This window comes from Cyrtonyx montezumae, unplaced genomic scaffold (assembly GCF_038088225.1).
Source record: "Cyrtonyx montezumae isolate F1298 unplaced genomic scaffold, pur_monq_1.0 scaffold_0, whole genome shotgun sequence".
NCBI lineage: Eukaryota > Metazoa > Chordata > Aves > Galliformes > Odontophoridae > Cyrtonyx > Cyrtonyx montezumae.
In genome coordinates, this window is record NW_027071824.1 from 55,737,368 (window position 1) to 55,758,352 (window position 20,985).

A 20,985-nucleotide genomic window follows, 5' to 3' on the forward strand; every position below is an offset into this window, starting at 1 on the left:
TGGACTCAACATGCTTCATGGGACAAAACTGATCTGAAAGCAGACTAGAATGATGGATAAGTATGTTATGAGGCATGCAGATAGGAAATTTGCCAAGGGGGAACAAACAGAATGAGTAGTGAACCAATTTTTCAAGCACTTTTTATTTTCTTAGATAAACCATTCTCTGATCACAAAAGCTTATCAGAAAATTTGTCAAATGAGACATAATCCATCTTCTCAAAGAGGATAAATTTATCACAGTAAAGCTAATTAATTTTTTGATGTGTTCAGGATTGTAGAAGGTTTTTGCAACAAAAGCTTTAATTATGGGGAACACAGAGAAGCTGATCAAACAAGAAATATCAGTAGATTAACTTTTACAGCAAACTGTTCAAAGTAAAAACAAGTCGTCAGGACCACTCTTCACTGCACAGTTTTAAAGCAACTGAAGTACGAAATTACTGACCAGCTATGGTGCACAGTGTAACATAACAGGTAAACAGTATCAGGTATATACTGATAGTGACTAGCAAATACTTTGGAAAGGGTTTTAAAATAGGAAAAGCCTGCAATAATGCTTCCCCAGCACTTCCTTTCAGTCTTCAAGAAGTTAATAGAACTTCCTAGACAGAGGTAATATCTTTGTGTTTACTGTCAATATCTATTTTTATTATTATTTGTGTTGACATCCCATACTTCTTGTATTAGAAGGAAAAGTGAACAGCTGTTTCCTGCATATTTTCTCTGTATCATACATAGTTTACACCTCTCTCCTTGTGCTTCTGTTATCTCTTTTTTCTCTCCCTCCTTACCTGTTCTTCATACAGAAGCTGTTCCAGGGCCATCATCCTTTCTGCTTCACTCTGAGGTTTTCAAATGTTGTGATCAGAGTATACAATATTTTTATCCAGTATTGTGCCATGACTTCAGTCACTGTTTCAAAATATAGAATAGTCAATTCTTCTTTATAATTTCTTTTAAGTTTCAACTATTTTCCTAGTCTAGAGCTGGTCTGAGGCTCTTATCTCTAGAGCAGTACCCAGATTTTAAAGTGAAAAAACCTAACACCCTCCATTAATATTGTGAAGACTTCCTTTTGGTGCTCACATTGTTTACATTACTGTACTGTAGAAAATTTCAAGATTTAGAAACTTGTTATTTTACAATTTCTGCCAAAAAATCATCAGCAATCTTTCTCAAATCCTTTTGTCCAAGCCTATCATACAGCTATTTAGTACTATTTCTAATAATTCCTTCTCACTTGGGTACACGATAACAATAGTATTACATGTATTTCAGTCAAGTATTTTTATTCATAGAATACATCTCAAATTTATTTTAGCAGCTTAAACAAGTGAGTTTTATGTATATTTAGTCAAGCATTACACTAGTGAGGGCTTAAGCAGATTAGAAATAAATGACTCCAATTAAAGAACACGTCTGTGAAACTTGGTGTGTAATAGGCATGAATGAACTGTTTGCATACCAGCTGTAAAGAAATCTTTAATTATTAACTATCTGGAAGAGGTTCAATCAAGGATTAATTGTATAAGACATAGTAAAAACATTTGTGATGATCACATGGAGATTTTGAAATAAAAACATGCTTTGCATCAAAAGTGACATGAGTATTGCTCTCAGACATTTTTTTTCTTTCCTATTTTTCTTTTTTTTTCATTCTTTTGTCTGTGGTAGATATGCAGCCAGGGGTAGCAGCTGAGTTTTAGCTTAGTAATATTAGCTACCATATACATTGGTAATGAGAGATTATTCCTACAAACAAAAAACTGGTTTAATAAGTGAGATAGATGAAAATGCTTCACAAAAGAGGTGATTCCCACAGGAAAATGTTTTTAACCTAATTTTTACAGTTGGAATTCAAAAATATTAAGGTGGGGGTTCTCAGAAGTGATAAGATCTGGGCTAAATTTGACCCTACCCGAATTAGGAGTCCCATTGGCTGCCTTGAGGGTAAGCTCGGGCAAGTGCCAAGTGCTTTCAAAAACCCTGTGATACATGATTTGCACAGTGTGACACCAGCAGTCGATGGGAGAGTTGAGAGTTCAATTCAGATCGACTGGCTGCTGGATCAGTGTCTTAAAGGTGTCAGTGGTATTCAAGGTATCTTTTTTTTTTTTTTAATACATAGAAATGTTAAATTTGAGTTGAGAAAGTCTACTCCATGTAACAGCAGTCTGCTGTACTGTTGTCAGTCTGGTTTCCTCTGAAATAGAAACACTTTTACATGAATATATGAGAATTTATGTTTATTTAGTATGAATTCCTGAGGGGATCCTCTGTACCTGTATGTGCAGATGCACGGGACCGACATTGTTTTATATGGAATGGTTGAAAAGGAGTATCTGGAAGGAAAAAGAAGACTATTTAAAGTTTTATTTAACAAGACTTTGGTTTATCCAGAAATATTACCTGAGTGTTCAGGTGAACTTAAAGTAATGGAAAACTCCAAATGTTTACAAGGAGTTCACTGCAGTGTTTTAATCAAGTCTGACACTTACGGAGATGAGTCACAGAGTTCTGCAAGGTTAAACGTGCCTTCAGATAAAATGCTGCACTGGGCTCTGTTCTTAACTATTTTGCGGCCACCCAGAAAAGAAAACAGTTCAAGCTATTTCCTTTAATTCCAATTGCTCATTATCAGGCAGATTATAACATATACAAATCCTTATAAGCTCCTGTCAAATACACTTCTCGATTTAGCATGACATTTACTAAATATACACCAAACATGGCTTCTAGATGATTGTGTTCCTGGGCATATTTGAGAGAAAGCACTCCCGGTATAAATGAATGTTACAGAATTAAACCTAGTTCTTCATATTTTATGTATTTTATATAAAACATTTTTGTCAGTGCTATATGTAACTAAAGATGATCATTATCTTTCTATGTAATTACCCTAGGATATCTTAGGCATTTTATTCACAAACAATAATAAATCCCTGGTGCGTATTTTTATCTAGAAAATCTAGTAAATAAAGACCAATGTAAAAGGAGCTCCTTTTGGAGCCAGAGATGGCTAGACATGTGGTTGGGAATGACAAACTGTACCTTCAGACTGCTGAAAACTCTGCTACACCATGATTATCTAGAGGCCAGGACATTTTATTTAACTGCAACTGACAGTTAAATGACTGCACTCTGAGACGAAAAACCAATCAGGGAAAATATAAAATTTCTCTGACAGTAGTTCTCTAGAAGATATTCTCTGGCATTTAAGTTACATGGTCTGAGTAGGAAACTTCATGGTTCAATTTTCCTGAATGTATCAAATCCTTTAATTGAACTTCCTGGTTTGGATTGCTCTGTCTTTAAGAGCAAATACAGAAACATGATATCATGTGCGTGAATCTCATGGCTGAAGAAGCTGTAAACTTTAAGTCAACAAGATGTAAACAGCTACTGTTGCTTATGCTATTTATGGGGATAAATAGGTGCCTGGCACCCAGTGCAGGGATCCAATATACAGATGCTTCTTCAACTAGATGGAGTGATTAACCATTAAGTGTCCTAGTGATAAACAACCACTTAAGAAATTTCTAGAGGGTCCTTCCAAATAACTTGGTGAGCTTTATGGGGATTTTCAGTCAGTATGTTTTAGGAGGATCACAAATTAATGATGGAAAAACCGAGGAACAGAGTATCCCTGGGGTCACATAACTGGACAATGGTGTAGTTTCATAGCTTCATAGCAGTGAAGTTCAAGACATTTTTTTCCCACTTCAGACTAGTACCATGAAGTTTGATGTCTTATACGAATGAAGAGACACATTACTATTGTGATTGATTCTGGAATATGATAAGGGGATTGCATACAGCTCTCCAGACATGTCTCGTGAGCAGACCGAAGCCTTTGTAAACATTTCTGAGACACATTGTACATGAACAGAAAACGCGGCAGATGAGGAAATTGTCTGTTTTGTTGTACCATCTGCTGATTTAGAAAGCCATGAACATGACAAACAGCCAGAATCTGTTCTCTTTTCACTCATCTGCTGAATGGTGCTGTTAGCATTGCATGAGCTGGAGTGCAGAAATGTTAAAAGTTGCAAGCTTTGTTGAAGAGCAGAAGAAGAATAGTATATTACAGTGTTGTCAGACTTGAATGAGAAAGTGCTGGGCTTTTACCACTTTCATTCACTGGACTGCAGCAGCATCACAAAATAGACTGAACATTAACAACACTAACACCTTTAAAGTCATACTTTCAATTTCTTAAAGAAAACTCAGAGAGCTTTCATATATTCTCTTTTAGTAAATATATTTGTGCAGTAGGATAAATTATAAATATGTATACTGTGCTCACAAGAAATAACAGTGTAACCAATTAAAATCATACCTTGATTATATTGCATAAACGATGTTTTCCACTTTACTTCAGTGGTATGAATGATTGTACTCACAATGTAGTGATTTGCTCCACTGAGGTCGTCTAATGCTTTTTCTTCAAGCTTGTACTTTGTTTATTACATTAATAAGTTTTAGGAATGATATAGACATAGGTTATCCCATGTTTGTAAGGACTGTATGGTCACTTGATGCCTTGCTACAATTTCCATTTGACAGCATGATCATTACATAGTCTCCAGACTATCAATAGAGAGATAACTGAGAGTAAGTAAGATCTGTTTCCAGTTATATATTGGTGTTTTGATTGCTGCTGGACATTATGAACTGAAAGCTGTTTCTAACTTCATGTATAAAAACTGAACTACTGTAAATTTTCTTTAGGTCACCTAATAACGTCTTTTAATGAAAAAAAAAAACCATTGTAAATAGTTGTCTCTTCCTTGGTTATTGGTGTATTCTCAGTTACTGCATGTATAGCTTACTATTCCTGTCTCTCTGTTGAGACATCAATATAAATAGGCACTTTATGACTTTTGCAGATTTTTTCAGTGGGAAGAGAACTCTTTCTTCTTGTTTTGAAGGTTATGCTGTGTAGATTAGACCTGAGGAAACATTTTTTTATCTGAAAGAGTGGTCAGGCACTGGAATGGCCTGCCTAGGGAGGTGGTTGAGGCACCATCCCTAGCGCTGTTCAAGAAGCGTTTAGATGAGGTGCTAAGGGATTTGATTCAGTAGTTGGGTAGGGATAGTGATAGGAGGATGGTTGGACTAGATGATCTTGTAGGTCCTTTCCAACCTTATGAACCTATGAGAGTACATACATGAAATCTTTATTCTTGAGTGTGTTTGTTCTCCTTCCTTTTTTTTTTTAATTCAGACTGGATATTTATTTTTCACTAATGGGTGTTGTTATTTTATTCTTTCCTCTGGATACATTCAGTTCAGCTGTTCTTTCTATATAAAAACATTTTTTCTGAGTTTAATTTCTCTTGAATTAGGGAATCTTAATGTTTTCAAAATTAATATGCTGTTAGCTTTCTGATGTTAATGTCTGTTTTCACTTTTGTTTTTGATTTTTTTATTAAGATAATCTGAAAGAGCCTTCTATTTCTTAAAGAAACACAGCCATAGAAAACCTCAATTTTTCTTTACAGTTTTGTCTTGGGCCTCCATTACTAATTCCAGACTACCCAACACTATTTCAAGCAATGCTCTCATCTTTTTTTTTTTTCCTCTGACAAGGCTATATAGAAAACTCTGATTTTCTTCACTTTCATGGTGAGTTCTATCACAGGCCCAGTTGCCATGCTTGTGTAAGCCTCTTTTTCAGGAGTAATTTATTCTGATGTTCATTATCTGTTACTTTTTGTTTACATGTTAATCAGCCATTATCTCTTTTTCAAAATGTCATTAACCAGACTTTTCATATCGCTTCACGTTGTACGTTTTGGCAGTGACAGTAGGTAGAAAGCATCTTCTGTGGCTGATTTGTGAGAACTTTTCACACAAGTGTTGCAGATTCAGCTGGCACACAACTCATGGGCAAACTGATTGGTTTCTTCCATCAAACACTTTATTCCTTCAGCTTTTGCCCTTCTCAGTCCTTGCAGCTTGCTATAGCTAGATCCATTTAGTAAAGAATGCTTTGTGCTCAACACCCAGGTACTTTAATGCAGAGAAGTACAATTGATGTAGACTTTGGTCCTATTTTCTTAATGATGTTAGCTCTAATACAATGACAATTAAGATCAAAGTTTATAATGGGCATTGGAAGAGCCAGTGACAAGGCAAAGTAGAAATGCATCTGAGCAGACAATGGGAAACAACATATTATATCAAGAAGATTCTGTGCTTCGTCTTGATTTTTTTCACTTACAGAGGGACACAGTAATTCAGTCTGTAGGTGCCTGATACATTGAGCATTCTGGCCCAGTTCTCTGTGGGGGGAGAAGGGACAAAATAGAGGAGAAATAATACATTTTTGGAAGCGTATGCTGTGGAGTCAAGAGAACCTAGAATTTCCAACCAACTGTGGAAAGAGTGTCTGTTTCCTATCATGAAAAGGTGGAGGTCTTCAATGTGTTTTCCTTTGCAAAGAAGCATCACTTTGGTCTTGTCTGGATTCAGTTTGATCCATATGTTCTTCATTTAAGAGCTAATTTCCTGTAGATATTCTGATGTTTTATAGTGATGATAGTTGCATCAGAAAATGAGATAAATAGTAGATTGTCAGCAACATACTGTTAGCAATTGAACACACGCCATATCACTCTCTCTCCCAGCAGTCTCATATAGATAGATGTAGATTATGTGGATCCTGAAGATGAGGTCCTTGGAAGAAGGTGTTCTTACCCACCACTTTTTTTTTTTTTTTTTAATTACTTGTAAAACATGAGATGTAGGACTACTGTGTTAATGTACTTTTCTAGTAGTAGATTCAGGTGTCTGAGAATAGGAATCTGGAGTCTGCAGTACACTGGTTGGCGGAAGTTTTATAAGTGCCTCCAGGAAGTTGTCAGAAATTCCATCTGCAGTTTGTACACCACTGGGAGCTCCGGTTCCTCTAGTCCTTTGCTTCACAGTACATATGGATGCACTCAAACATTTTCATTTCTTGATGGAACATCTCCTCCATCTGACACTGAGTACCCATCTTCCATATTTTCCTTTTATTTTTATTTTTTTCTTTTAAACTTCTGGTATTTATCTTGGCCTGTTTTAAGTGGTGTTCTGGTATCTATCTTGGGCCTTCTGAAGGGTAGCTATGCTAGGATAGGGATGGCATTGATTCTTGTCTTGATGATACAAAAAATTCCAGGTGTTTCATCTGAAAGGAAAGCTCAGGCATGTTCTTTTTCTACCCAGAAACTTTACATTCAGCAACAAGAATTTCAGATTGTTTTTTACTTGTTCTAAGCAATTGACTGCAAATACTAGCTTTTGGTATTTATTCCAATGTGTGGTGCTTCAGAAAGGTGATTCCTCACCCTGGACATAGTAGGGATTTAGGAAGGTAATATATGACAGCACATAAGATTTTTGGACATATCTGACATAGTTGTTTTTCAGAATCTCTTGCCTGGAAGCATTAATTATACAGTGTAGTCTCTTAGATTTCAATGCTTGGCCTTTATACAGAATTTAAGAGTGGGAAAGTAGTGTTGAAGTGACAATCTGTGATCTGAATACTGAGGTGGTGTTTCTTCAAATTGTTTTAAGACTCTGATGAGAGAAGGCAACAGATATTGGCATGCACCAGAGAAGGGTATATAAAAGCAGAGCTTCTTCAGTAGAATGGGAAGCAAAAGATTTAGTAGGTTATAAAAAGCAAAACAGTCTGGTTTTGATCCATTCTGATTTGTGGATGTAACATCTTTTGCATTTGACTTTGAGACCACAGAACCCTTCCTCCATTATTCTTTATAAGCAAATTGCCAGGGAGATTAGGTATCTCATGATGAGATTGATAGGTTTTATAACAGTTGATAATATCACATGCTACTGTAGTTGTAAAATGTGAAGATTAATGGACAACCTTTATTTCTGATATTTTGTATAATATGAAGGTAATTTGATAAGACTTGTAATATGGAGACAGATGATTTGCATGTTGAGTCAGAGTGTCTGTATCAAAATCCTGGAGGTAGGCATGAGAAAGATAAAAGTGTTCAAAATATGTGGACAAGCTCTCTATATTCAGAAATTTTAGCTATAGGCATGGTGTTTGAAAAGAAAGTACAATAGCAGAGTTTTAAAGGTAAAATTTGAAGCAACGATCACATACACTGAGAAGTAATTTTTCACTACATCAGTAATCATGCTTAGCAAATCTCTGCACATTATGGACTGGGGACAGTGTAGTCAGCACAGTTCTAATGGCAGTGGTTCACTTCTGTGTTTTACATATATATGTGGATACATACACATACTTTGCATTGTCAAAAAACAGCCTGTTCTACCAAGTTTGTTGGTTATCAGATGCAAACAAATTTTAGTGTAGAATTGGGATGAATAAATCATCTATTCTGCAGGTTAATCCTTGGCTGTCCAAATACTCATCCTATTTCATTTATTTCAATGTCTCACCAAGTTTATCCTTCTGCAACTGTTTTTTATTTGAAAGGGTTTCAGTGTATTAAGCTGTGATGTGCTCAGGTTGTGGTGAAATTCCTTTCTAAACAAACAAACAAAAAAGTCATGGCTTGCATCAGTATACGTGTGTTTCTAGAACAAGATATTGTTGCAAAAGCTGGGTGAGCAATTTGCTATTATGAAAATGAACCTTTAGGCTCAGACGGAGCATGGGGTAATGCCTGAATGAGTATGTTGCCTCTTTAGTTGCATAAGTGAAGCATTACTCTTTCCTTGCTCTCCTCCTTCTCTGCTGATTAACACAAAGGAAGAGAAAAGCCATGAATCCTTCCTGTTTTCCACCAGGTAGGTAGGTGAGGGAGAAACTCTTTCTCTGCTCTGTTTAAATGAATCATTGTCAGAATAGATTCCGTATGACTACATGAAAGCTGGAGAGCTTGTTTCTTACTCCCCTGGGTATCAGTAGAAGCACAGATGTTTGCTGAGGGGTACAGTTTAAAGCATATGCCCTCATTATGGTTAGGAAGACAACATGAATAGTGCCCATTTTCTTTTATTTTATGTGTTCATTAGAAAATTTGAATAAACCAATACTGAATGTCAGGAGTTGCCATTATACCTAGCTCCTCATAGAAAACCTCTGGTACTTTGTGAGTGTGTGGCATACCATTTAAATTACAGGATTTTTGTTTAACTAGCCATTTCATCTTCCTAAAAAGCATGTCCAGTGTAAAAAGACTCCTCAAATAGAGGAATAAAAGCTCACAGGATGCACAGAATGAAGATTCACAAATTTGCAACGATTGCCTGAAACCTTGTAAATTGCCTGAAACCTTGTAAATAATGAAAAGCATAAACTTAATTTATAACTGTTTTCCATTAGAAAAAAAAAATTATTTAACCATCTGTGTATGAAGGCTGTTACTTGTACCCCTGCATGCACTAGTGTCCACATATATACACATGTGGTAAGTTTGTAGCTGTATAGTTAAAAGTTTGAGTAAAATGTGTCTTAGTACTCAGCTCTGTGACCAATGCAGAACTGAAGTCAAAATCTCAGAAATTCCCATCCCATTCAATTTTTTGTTACTGAAAAAGTAGATCAGGTTGATAACAGTTGGATGCAAAATGCAATCATATTTTCAGTGTGAAAATAGTGCTATTGTTTAGTAAGCTATAGTACATAAATACATTAGGGTGGTATACTGTGTGGTTTTATTCTTTTTCCTTAAAAATATCTTTCTTTTCCACTCCCGCTAAGAAGGAAGGTATGTTTCCCATTGATATGAAGTGAATTTGTTTTTCACTTTTGCCTTTTATATAGGGATACTGAATATAAAGGACTTCAGCTCTCCCTGGATCAGGTCACAGCTACCAAGCCGGCATTCTCATACGCAAATTCAACTCCGACCATAACGGATAATAGAAAGGGAAGCAAATCTCGCCTCTCGAGCACAAAGTCAAAATCAAGGACATCACCGTACCCACAGGTAGTTGTCTTTGGGAAAAAAAATTAAACCTTTTTGAATATCTTGATTTTGACTGCTTTTTTAACCCACACGATTAGTATGGGCCAAAGAGCGTGTTACTCAAAGGGAATAAAAGACAAAAAGTTATAAGATGTTGAGGCAGGAATACAGTTCTTCAAACCGTTTCTAAAAAGCTGGAAGCAGTTATGTTTCAGCATGCATAGTAAATCATAATCAACAACAATAACAGCACAGGGCTCTGAGATAATAAGGACTGGACAGAATGATGAGTGAAAACGTTGCTTTCGAAACACTTGGTTTGAGAGGACTGGGAGTATTGCAGTTTGAGAAAAGTTGCTTTGCCTTACTTTTTGATAATTCCAGCATATCTAGAAAGTTGCCAGATGTTTAGCAACAGTTTAGCCCTGAAATATTAGTCAAAAGGTTTGAGTTTTGAGGAGGGAAAGAAACAAGCTAGCTAGTTGAATTGGAACAAGACATCTTTGGAAGGGAGAAAGCACTGGTAGGTGGCCGTTGCTATCAACAGACTAACTGATTGTCTAACAGATCTATGCAACTATTCTGCAGACAATGCAACAGCATTTGCACTATTACATTGCCTGTCATTTATCTCAAATAAATCTGGTTTGTTGAACTAACCATTATATTTCCTAAAAAATGCTGCACAACTTCAGCTCTAATTCCACTACACAATTGATAGAATGTATACATTCATGATATAACACTGGGGAGCAATATATTTGCAAAATGTTCAGGTCAATATTTGTTCAATAAGGACACTGAGGACTGTAGTTACTCTGTTCTAAACTTACTTCGATCAGTGTACAATGTCAGCCCATGTGTCTAGATAATTTTCTTGCTTTCTTTCCTTTTCTCCTCAGAAGTACCAAGGGTAAGAGTTTCAGAGGAATTATAGGAAATTGGAAGCTTAATTTTAAGAGTCTAAATTTGCCAGAGGCTGTTGTGACTGTTATTCAAACATTTTTTCACACGTTTCTATGAGTTATTTAAGAGTAACGTTCTTACTTGAGTGCTCTACAGCAAACAGTTGTAATAGAAGTAAAATACCTATGATTAATCCTAAATTATATTTTTTAAGATATAATTTTTAAGACTCCTCCTTTTCTAGCAGGACAGTCGCAACTGAAGAACTATCATCCTCCCAGCAAAGTTTGCTTTTTGCAGTGTGACTTTCATCGCCACTTCATTCTCTCTTCCTCCAGAAAAATTATTGAACTAGCAGTGCAATATTGAGACTGTTGACTTATCAGGGACTGCTGTCTGAAAGTTGAGGGTATTTTGTCTCTAGTTTCATTTTGCATCCTTATTACCAGCTGACCAGTAGTAAAGTCACAGATTTGGTTATTCATAAGTAAGCAGCAGCAATAGTTTCCAGTATCTCGAAAAGTGGTCATAGCATTCACTGCAGCACATTACCACAAGCAACACTGGAAGCTTGGTTTTGCATCCCTCTTGTCCTTCTCAACCACTGAATAAACTGTTGAAAGATTAAGAAAAGCTGTTGCAAAGAACATGCAGCAGGTGGTATCGTCTGTGTCCCTAGATCTCCAGCCCACATAATTTACCAGTCAGTTGTGGAGAATTAAAATGTGATTCAAAAGCCATGGCTGGAAAATGAGAGCATGGGTTTTGTTGTACAAAGGAGCCTGCCTTTTTTTTTTGTGTGTGTGGAGGAAGGAAGCAATCAATTTATTAGTAAAATTACAACAGTGAGGAAAGTAATCTCCCAAAGTTAAGGTCATATAAAGAGATTTTAAGTATATGTTGCTGGGTATTTTTTCCTTTCTTCATAGCATTTAGTTTGCCACTTCACTCCTGATGAGGAAAGGGAATCACATGCTTTATTGGGTGATGACTAAGAATCCACTCCCTTGCCAGCTGTATGCCCCTAGGACAGTTACATGAGATATGAACCATAAGAAAACCATGTTAATAAGTTTCAGCTGAAAAAAAAGGGATTGTTTTGGTCACCTAACAAAATTTTAATGTGTGATTTTTTTATCCCCCCAAACCTAATGCAAAAACAGGCATAATGTAATATGGTGTTTGTAGACTTTTCACTGAGTTCTTTAAATTGAAGGCACTGGTCATCATCTGGTTAATACTGCTTGATACTAACTTAGTGGTCTTGCAGACACTGTGAAACCTGTCCCAGGCAGGGAAAGGGTGAGCAGAGAAGAAACTAACTAAAAATTCATGGCACAGCTAAAGGATTTGCCAACAGACTATGAACAGTTCTGTCTAACTTGAATGTAAGGGAGCTGAGAGAAGGTGGAAAAACTGGAGAGATGAAGGCTTGAAAGAGGTATGCAGGAAAAGGAAATTGTGAGTTGGTTAAAAGATATCTACAGTCTTCACCATAGTAACAATAATAGCTAGGGGCTCCCAAAATCAGGTCCTGGACCTCATTTATTTTGTGTTATTAAAAGCTAGTCCTGGACCTCATTTATTCTGTAAACAGGAAGTAGCAACAAGAGAGGAAAAACATTTTAATTGTGATCATCTGAACAGCTGCTTTAGAGTTTAGTCTCCCATTAATAATGATTATTTGAAGAAAATATTTAAAATTGTCTACTGTCTGCCTCTAATGAAAACGTTTTATGGTCAATCTGGATAAACTTTTATTGCTTCATCTCTTATCTCAGTTCTTGGATGAAGATCATATATATATATATTTAGTATAAACATAATGAAAATGCACGCATGGAGGTGTTCCCGTTCACTGTTGAATGGGGACTTTCATCTGTGTTACAGCATTCACAAATTTTTGGAAGTAATGGTTTTCTCCAATAGTGTATATTAATTATTGCTAACATACCCCACAACTGACTGTGGAAGCAGGTTGATTTTATGGCTACTCTAAACAAATAATCTAGATTAATTTTGCAATCCATGACTACCCAGAGATATCTGCTTGTCTTTTGAAGAACCAGGTAAAGACATCAGAATCAGGTTGAATTCTAGTCAGCCTTTTGTTTATCATTTCTTTCTGTAGTCTAAGGCTGTGGTAACTTCTAGCATATTCAAAAGCAAAGCAAAACCGTCTTTTTATAGTAAACATTACTCCTGATCTGGTGAAGAGTCACCAGCAGTGGGGGTTATTTTAATGGACATGCTGTATTACTTTAATCTAAGCCTTTCACCATCTGTTCTGCCTATAATAGTGAATGCAAAAAGAACATACTTAACATTTCAGGATTACATTAGTAAAAAGTAAGATAAAAGTGATTTAAAAGCATGCATATGTTCTTAGTACATTGCTGCCCGCATCTGTGATTTTTTTCTTATGGTTAAGACACAAATCAAGAGGAAAGCTGCTAATATAGTGAAAGTTTTTCATGGAAGAACAGACTCTGAGAGAGTCTGTATATTTAGTGTTCATAACAATAAAAATCTGAGCAGGCTGACAGAAAATTAGACAAATATAACATCTATTGTTTGAACATTTGACAGGGTGTGTGGACAAGGCTGATGTTGCTGCATATGACAGGATAAGTGCTTAACCCAGTCAAACACCTATAAGAATGAGAGGTCAGGCAAAAGAATATCACTCAAGAAATAATAAAATCATATACTGATCTAATTCACTTCCATGGCTTCCCTTAAAGTAAGCTTGTCTTGGACATGAAATTGGTATTTTTCTATTTCCTTGCCCCTTCAGCCCTTCTGAAGGTTTTCTTGGAGTAAAAGGAGAATTTGTGAGAGCCAAAAGCTCATTTCTGTGTCAGTGCTAATCCTGCTGGTATGCTCTCACTGTTGGTAGTGGAGAGGGGAAAGTTGGCCTCCTCTCCAATATAACTAGTGACAGGAGTAGAGGGAATGGCCTCAGGTTTCACCAGGGGAGATTCAGATTGGATGTTAGGAAAAATTTCTTCTCCAAAAGAGAGGTTAGGTGCTAGAACAGGTTGCCCAGGGAGGTGGTTGTACACTGTCCTGGAGCTGTTCAAGAAATGTATAAATGTTGTGCTAAGAGTCATGGTTTAGTGGGGAAATATTGGTGATAGTTACAGGTTTGAACTGGATGATCTTGGAGGTCTTTTCCAACCTTAGGAGATTTATTATTCTGTGATTTCTAGTATCTGCAGCAGCTGCAGCATTTGATTTATTTATTGTTGTTCTTTATGCTAGAAGACAATTTGGAAAATATCTGAAGTTATTTCAGATGTTGCCTGAAGAAGTTCCTCACCATGTTTAAGTTCTGTCTGATGGTTAAAATGCTGGTTAAACTTTGCCAAAGAATGAAGCCAAAAATTCAGCTGAGAGAAGACAAAGGACAGAAATGGCAGAAAGGAAAACATTTTTGGTGAGGCAGGACTGGGCTTAAGAAAAGAAAGTATTTTCACTACTTTTATTTGGCCAGAATTTTCATTAAATCTAATTCTGTTTTCTATGTTCTTTCATCACTTAGCATATGGGAGCCTAATTCTGATATGAGAGATAGTGTTTCCACTACCATCTCAGTAAAGCAGTATCTTTGATCATTATTTCATTTCTCCCCCCCATCAACTTGTCATGCATGCCTTTATTTGGAATCTCTGTCTATCAACATCAGATTCCTAGAAGAGGCAGTCGTAGGACTGCAGCAGTCAGATGATGCCAAATTGAGATGCAATTAACTTTGAAAGTAATTAGACATATTTTTGGCCTTTGAGTACCTATGTTCTACCTTAAGAATACAAGCAGGCGTACAAAACATTGGTAAACACTGGCTGAGAGCAGTTCACAGTGTTAATAATTCTGTCCATGGCCTAGCAGCTGCCAAGGGTCAGATCTCAAATAATCATCATTTACATCAAGTACAAAAGAAAATGCATGAAGCATTGTTGGTCTTGACGATATGGTTATATGACATTACATGGTGCATTTCTGACAAGCTGAACATATACCCTTTGATAAGGTTTCACATTCTTGGAAAAGCCTGTGCAACTGAATCTTTTTCAGTTAGGACCAAGATAAAAAAAAATTAAAAGAAGTGTTATCTTTTCAGTTAAATGAGAAAATTCCCCTCATAAGAAGCTAATCTTAGCCCTGATCTGTCCTCAGAAATAGAGAACTGGTAGAAGAATATACAGTAGAGCCAAATGAAAATCAAAATTTTCAATTTGAAAGAATCTTTGGCATTTAGTACTCATTAATTACAGTCATAAATGGTCAAAAAATATGAAAATTCATGAAAAAAGTTACTGGAAAACATTTTTTCTTTTCCTTCTCAAGAAAGGAGTTCATACTACTAGATTCTATATTAATAAGAAAATAAATCAACTTGCAACATTTTTACAGTTAGATTTATATTTATAATGTCTTAAATTTCTGTTGGAAACTTTTTAATTAAAAAAATCTAGTTTAAAAAACAACTCCAAATAAAAATAATCCTATACATAATAACAAAATTAAGAACAGATACAAAAGCAGTTTTTTGATTTTTGAATGTCTATTCTAGCTAAAACTGTATAGTTAAAATTTCATCAATTTTTTTTATTGTAAATTTCATTTTGTCCATATATTTTGTTAAAATATTTACAGAAGTTCAGTCAGTCAGTATTTATAACGTTATATTTGTGACTAAGCAGTTTGAAAATGTTAGATTTGAAAGGATAGTAGAAAAGTTCAGTGTTCCAGTTGATCACTTATGGCTGAGTAGAACTAGTTATCTTGAGTTGCTGAAATTTAAGAGTCCTTTTGTGGCTATCTAACTATATTACTTTTGTTTAAAGCTTGATGTATTTTTTCATTACTAAAACCTAGCAATTAATATGGTGATACTAGCTGGTTGGCCTCCTCCTTGTCTACCAGTAAGCTTTCTGCCTGCAGATATTCTATCAAATAATATCAAAACACAGTTTACCTCTTCAAAGCCATGACCCTTTCTTTCTTGCCTTTAAATAGCCTATCTTGTTGACAAACAGTATTCTCATGAATGAACTGGAATACTGAAGCAATACCCAATTAAATGCCAAAACTGAAGTAGTTCCACTACTGATGTTGTACAGATGGTTTAAGTTTCTATAAGTCAAACATCTGGTCAATACTTTCAATTGGTAAGTGCATAAAACCTTGATCCTGGCTGATAATGAGGAGTTTCATAGCAACTCAATCTAATGAAAAGGAAGGTAAGTTTATGTTTTCAGGAGAGAGGCCTAATGCCTATTAAAAGAAAAAGCAGAGTGGGCATCTGGAAGGTGAATGATGGAATGGGAGAATTCCAAGGTTTCATGCTGTAATACATTGATTTGTGACACGACTATGCAGTACTGAAGAGGTGAGCATGTATGGCTTTGGTCTCATCCCAGACCTTAATCATGGGTGAAATTGATTTAAAGATGTTCCATGCAGTTTGACATTTCCAATAAATAAAAAGATTAAAAAATGAGATAGCTAAATCCTAGGAGGTTAAATACAAACTCTTTTTTTTTTTCTCCCTAGAAAGTATCCAAAAGTTTCAAACACTTCCTAAGAATATCTAAAAATTTATGAAATTTTACTTAACCCTTATTTCTGTCATAACAATATTCATGCTCCTATACTGCCTTCTTTTCCAACTGCCTGCTAGTTGTTTTTTTTTTCTGTCTTGGGATGACTCTTCTAAAATGGGGTGACAAAATGCTCTCCCTGTCTGCTTTAGCTATCAGGTTTTTTTTTATGCTTTTTTTTTAGGTGGGGGGTTGTTTTTGCTTTTCTGCAAATAATTGCTAGATTTTCCTTATTTCCACATTGCAGCAGATCTGTGATTTCTAGTTTCCTACTAACCTGCCATTACTTTTGAGCTTTACCCCTTAGTAGTTGAGGGAGTCCCAGTACCTGCCGGAAACTTTCTTGTCCCAGATAATAGCAGGAAATAAGTTTCAGAATATCCCAGATAAGGAAAAAAAATGTGGAAAAGAGAAGGGACTTTGGGAAAAGGAACACAGAAACACATTCAGTTTCTATTTGACAGGAGAGCATGCTGGAAGAGTGATGTTATTTTAAAAGTATTTTTGCAGAAGAGCCTTGGAGCACCATTGCTGCACATAAGCAGCTTTCAAAGCAATGAGAAAAACCTGGACGTATTAAAAAAATATTGACTTGCCACACTGATGTTGGTGATCCTAATATCACACATCATAAAAGAGATGACTATTAGGGGCCAGCATGGGATGTTTTAGCTGTTCATGAGGTCTGTCTTGTCATCTATGAGATCATTACAGAGTGTTTTAAACAAAAGGATGAGGAGTCCCATCAGAAGGTGCAGACATGTGGGCATGCTCATGGAAAACGCTGTTCATACTCTCTACATTTTCAGTGTCGATACTTGCAGATTTCATCCAGACTCAGCAAATTCCCTGCTGTTTCTCTTGTTTTCCAGTATTCTGGATTTCACACCGAGAGATCTGAATCTGACCATGAGAGCCAGTGGGGTGGGAGCCCCCTCACCGACACAGCCTCTCCCCAGCTGCTGGAGCCTGCGGACAGGCCAAGCTCCCAGCATCACGATGTCTCCTGTGCCTACAGACAGTACTCAGATCGCAGTGCTCTCTGCTATGGTTTTGCACTCGACCACTCCAGGCTGGGCGATGACAGACATTTCCATACTCAGTCCTGTGAGGGAGGCAGATGTGAAGCTGGCAGATATTTCCTTGGCACACCGCAGCCAGGGAGGGAAGGCTGGTGGGGCTCCCGGTCAGCCTTGCCCCTGACTAAGTCGTCCCCCGAAAGCAGAGAAGCGTATGAAAACAGTATGCCCCACATAACTTCAGTGCACAGGATTCATGGTAAGAGATAATGGGATTTTCAGAAGTGGCACTGTCTCAAATGAAGCAGCAGTTTCAAACTCACGATATAAGCATGCAGCTCTCCGTGAGACAAGAGGAAATAATGCATGTTCCTAACTCAGAGGTCACGAGTATAGACATGAGAAATCCTTATAATTCAAGTTGTTAAACAGCCTGCTTTAAGTGCTGCAAAATCTGCATAGGTTGCTCCAAAAGTAATGCCTCCTATTTATTTCCATTCAATCTGCAGCATATAGAAGTATCACAATAACCATATTTGATAGAGTAAATTCTCAGCTACAGAACACTATTTTTCAACATAGTCATCACCATTAGGAATCTGGCATGTTGCACAGTTACTGCATTAGCACAGCTTCAGAAGCTGAAACTGACCAAAACTTCACAGGAAAAGGCTAATCTTGTGTTCAGATAACTCCAAAAGCCCTTAGGTTTAAAAGGTAGTCTGAGAGATGAAAGACTGCTGCTGACACCAAAATCAGAGCTTAAGGTTGTAAGGGCAGATATAACATAGAGTGCTGCTTTTCTATTAAAATAATCTGTCAAACACAGAATGTATGTAAAGAATTTGTAAGAATTAATTAGCACAGTTCCATTGACTTGCTGGAGATTTTATTTTACTGTAATCTGAGGAAAGTTATCCAGATAAGCAAAGAGTCTACCATGGACATTTCTGGTGACTTTGTCACTATTCACTTGCTTCTGTATGATTTTCTGTCTGCAAAATAATGTTCAGAGTGCACGTTCTTTAAGATCACTTGCTTCCTTCAATCTCAATGTTTTGTTGCCTTTCTCTCTTTCCTAGGGAGAGGACACTGGGATGAGGACAGTGTTGTTAGCTCACCTGATCCTGGCTCTGCCAGTGAATCTGGTGATCGATATCGTGCTGAACAGTATCAGAGCAGCCCACATGAGCCCAGCAAAATTGAAACTCTAATAAGAGCCACCCAGCAAATGATCAAAGAGGAAGAAAACAGGCTACAGCTACGGAAAACAACCCCTGATCCACTGATCTCTATTAACGGCACAGGGAAGAAACACACTATCTGTTTTGCAAACTATCCTCAGCAGCAGTTGGCAGGGGATATCTGCCGTGTCCCAACAGTTGCCAACACTTCTCCCTGTGAACACATCCAGCAACGGGATGGAAAGATTATGAGCCCGCATGAAAATGACTATGACAACAGCCCCACAACACTGTCTAGGATAAGCAGTCCCAGTTCTGACCGAATATCAAAATCTAGCTTGGTACTAGCTAAAGACTATCTGAATACAGACATGTCCCCTCATCAAACTCCAGGTGATCACCCAGCAGCTTCTCCAAATTATTACAACTCTCACAGGCAGTACTTCGATAAGCACGCTTACACATTAACTGGGTATGCCCTGGAACATCTATATGACACTGAAACCATTAGAAACTATTCACTAGGCTGCAATGGATCACACTTTGATGTGACTTCTCACTTAAGGATGCAGCAAGATCCAGCACAAGGACACAAAGGGACATCTGTTATAATAACCAATGGAAGCTGACACTTTTTTCTAAAAACTTTTGTGCTTTAAAAAGTAACCTTAGAGATCTAATTGGAAGATATAATATGTTTTCATGCCCTTGTCATTACCAGCATTTGATATACCACAGTGCACTAGAGAGTCTAAGCTAATGTTCGGGAAGATGAGCTAGTTAACAAATGTTACTTTCAAAACATAAAAATGCACTGGCATGCAGGGTTAGAGGGAATGGAGCTAAACTCAAAGTTGGTGCCATTTGAGGTGCAAAAGATGGAAGACGTCTAGGTAGGGAGCACCTGGGCAGGCTAGCAGAGCCATTTATGCACATTTGTGTAAGAGGTGTTTATTTGGGAATGGTGTCCAGGGCAGACCTTTTGAACTGTGTGTGTCCCACACATCCCAGATAACAAAACTGCTATGCACTATCACAGAAAGTTGGAATGTTTTCCTCCAAAATACACATTAAAATGTGTATTTCTGGTGCTTTTTTATTCTCTAAAGGCAAAGTGTGTTATGCTGCTCCATGGTATAAAGCATCCATGGCCAATCAATACAAAATCAAAAAGGGGAGAAAGAACTCCTCAGATTTCTCATTTTCTTGTGTACTCACATGCATAGTTATTTACATACACTTGATCTGAAAGGAGTCAAATGAGCAGCATCCTCATAATTAGAATAATCTAATACCCCGCCTGTACTTAAAAGAATAAAAGAGGGTCTTTCTCAGTGTGGTTTTGAGAAATGCATAGGTCTCATTTGTGTTGATGCAGAGATGGGAGATGCCCTTATTTTTGAAAGGTTGCAAAAAGGGGGAAGCAGAGTGAAGTAGAAGAAAATCCTTGGAAGAAACAGAGAGAATAGACTGAAGCTAGGAGTGGTCAAAAATATACACATTTAACACTATGGCTATGTATTCAGTAATAATTACAGAATAGGAAACAGTAGTTATAAATAGCCAAATAACAAAGAACTAAATTGAAACACAAAAGAAACTCAATTGAACCAGAAAATTTTCTGTAAAATAGAAAAGTTACTGCATAACTATAAGGATATGGCAGGGATATATAAAAGCAGTATGGAAGTTTGTCCTAAACTTGATGAAGCTTTGTAGCAAATTAAGAAAGTAGAGAAGGTTGAAAGTACTCTGACATCAAGAAAAATAATTAGTATGACTTTGAAAAAGGGATGTACATTCTTTTCTTGTTACAGCAGAAAATTAAAAATGTCAGAACATATTAGGAATATCAAAATCAGACACATATACAGAAGAAATTACTGAGGGAAATTAGGGTTCCAAAAAATTCAACTGCATTACAAATGTTGACATTTTCATGGCCTCTTCTGGAGTTATAGAAGATATCAAAAGAGGCAGAAAAATTTTCTGTAATTTTTTAATAATCTCATAAACAAAGAGTCACTAATTGATTAGAAAAGAGTTAATTAAAAGTATATGCTAAAAAAGTAAAATATGGTATTTGTAGGCAGGATTATTAGACCTGTCCTTCTTTTTATTGCATTTATATAATGTCTTAATGTTGACTGCAACAGAAACACCACTCCCAGTTATACCAAAATTAAGGTAAGAGTTCTTGAGGTGGTTGCTAAAATGATATTAGTACTAAGCCAAGCTTCATTTGTAACATTAAGAATTTCAGCATATGGGATTGAGTCATCAGTCCTCTGATGACTAAATATAAACCACCATGCTATGGATCGGTTAAAAATATCTATTTTCAAATAAAACTAAT

General features: G+C 36.6%; 1 protein-coding gene across 1 annotated transcript in view; it reads left to right on the plus strand.

Moving 5' to 3' along the window:
- SIM1 (SIM bHLH transcription factor 1) overlaps nucleotides 1-20,658 on the plus strand; it is a 40,720-nt gene extending 20,062 nt beyond the window's left edge. The window contains exons 9-11 of the mRNA XM_065735679.1: nucleotides 9,770-9,935; nucleotides 17,299-17,704; nucleotides 18,528-20,658. Coding sequence (XP_065591751.1) covers nucleotides 9,770-9,935; nucleotides 17,299-17,704; nucleotides 18,528-19,258 — 1,303 coding nt within the window. The 3' untranslated portion in view covers nucleotides 19,259-20,658. The remainder of the gene's footprint in view (nucleotides 1-9,769; nucleotides 9,936-17,298; nucleotides 17,705-18,527) is intronic.
- The last annotated feature ends 327 nt before the right edge of the window (nucleotides 20,659-20,985 follow it).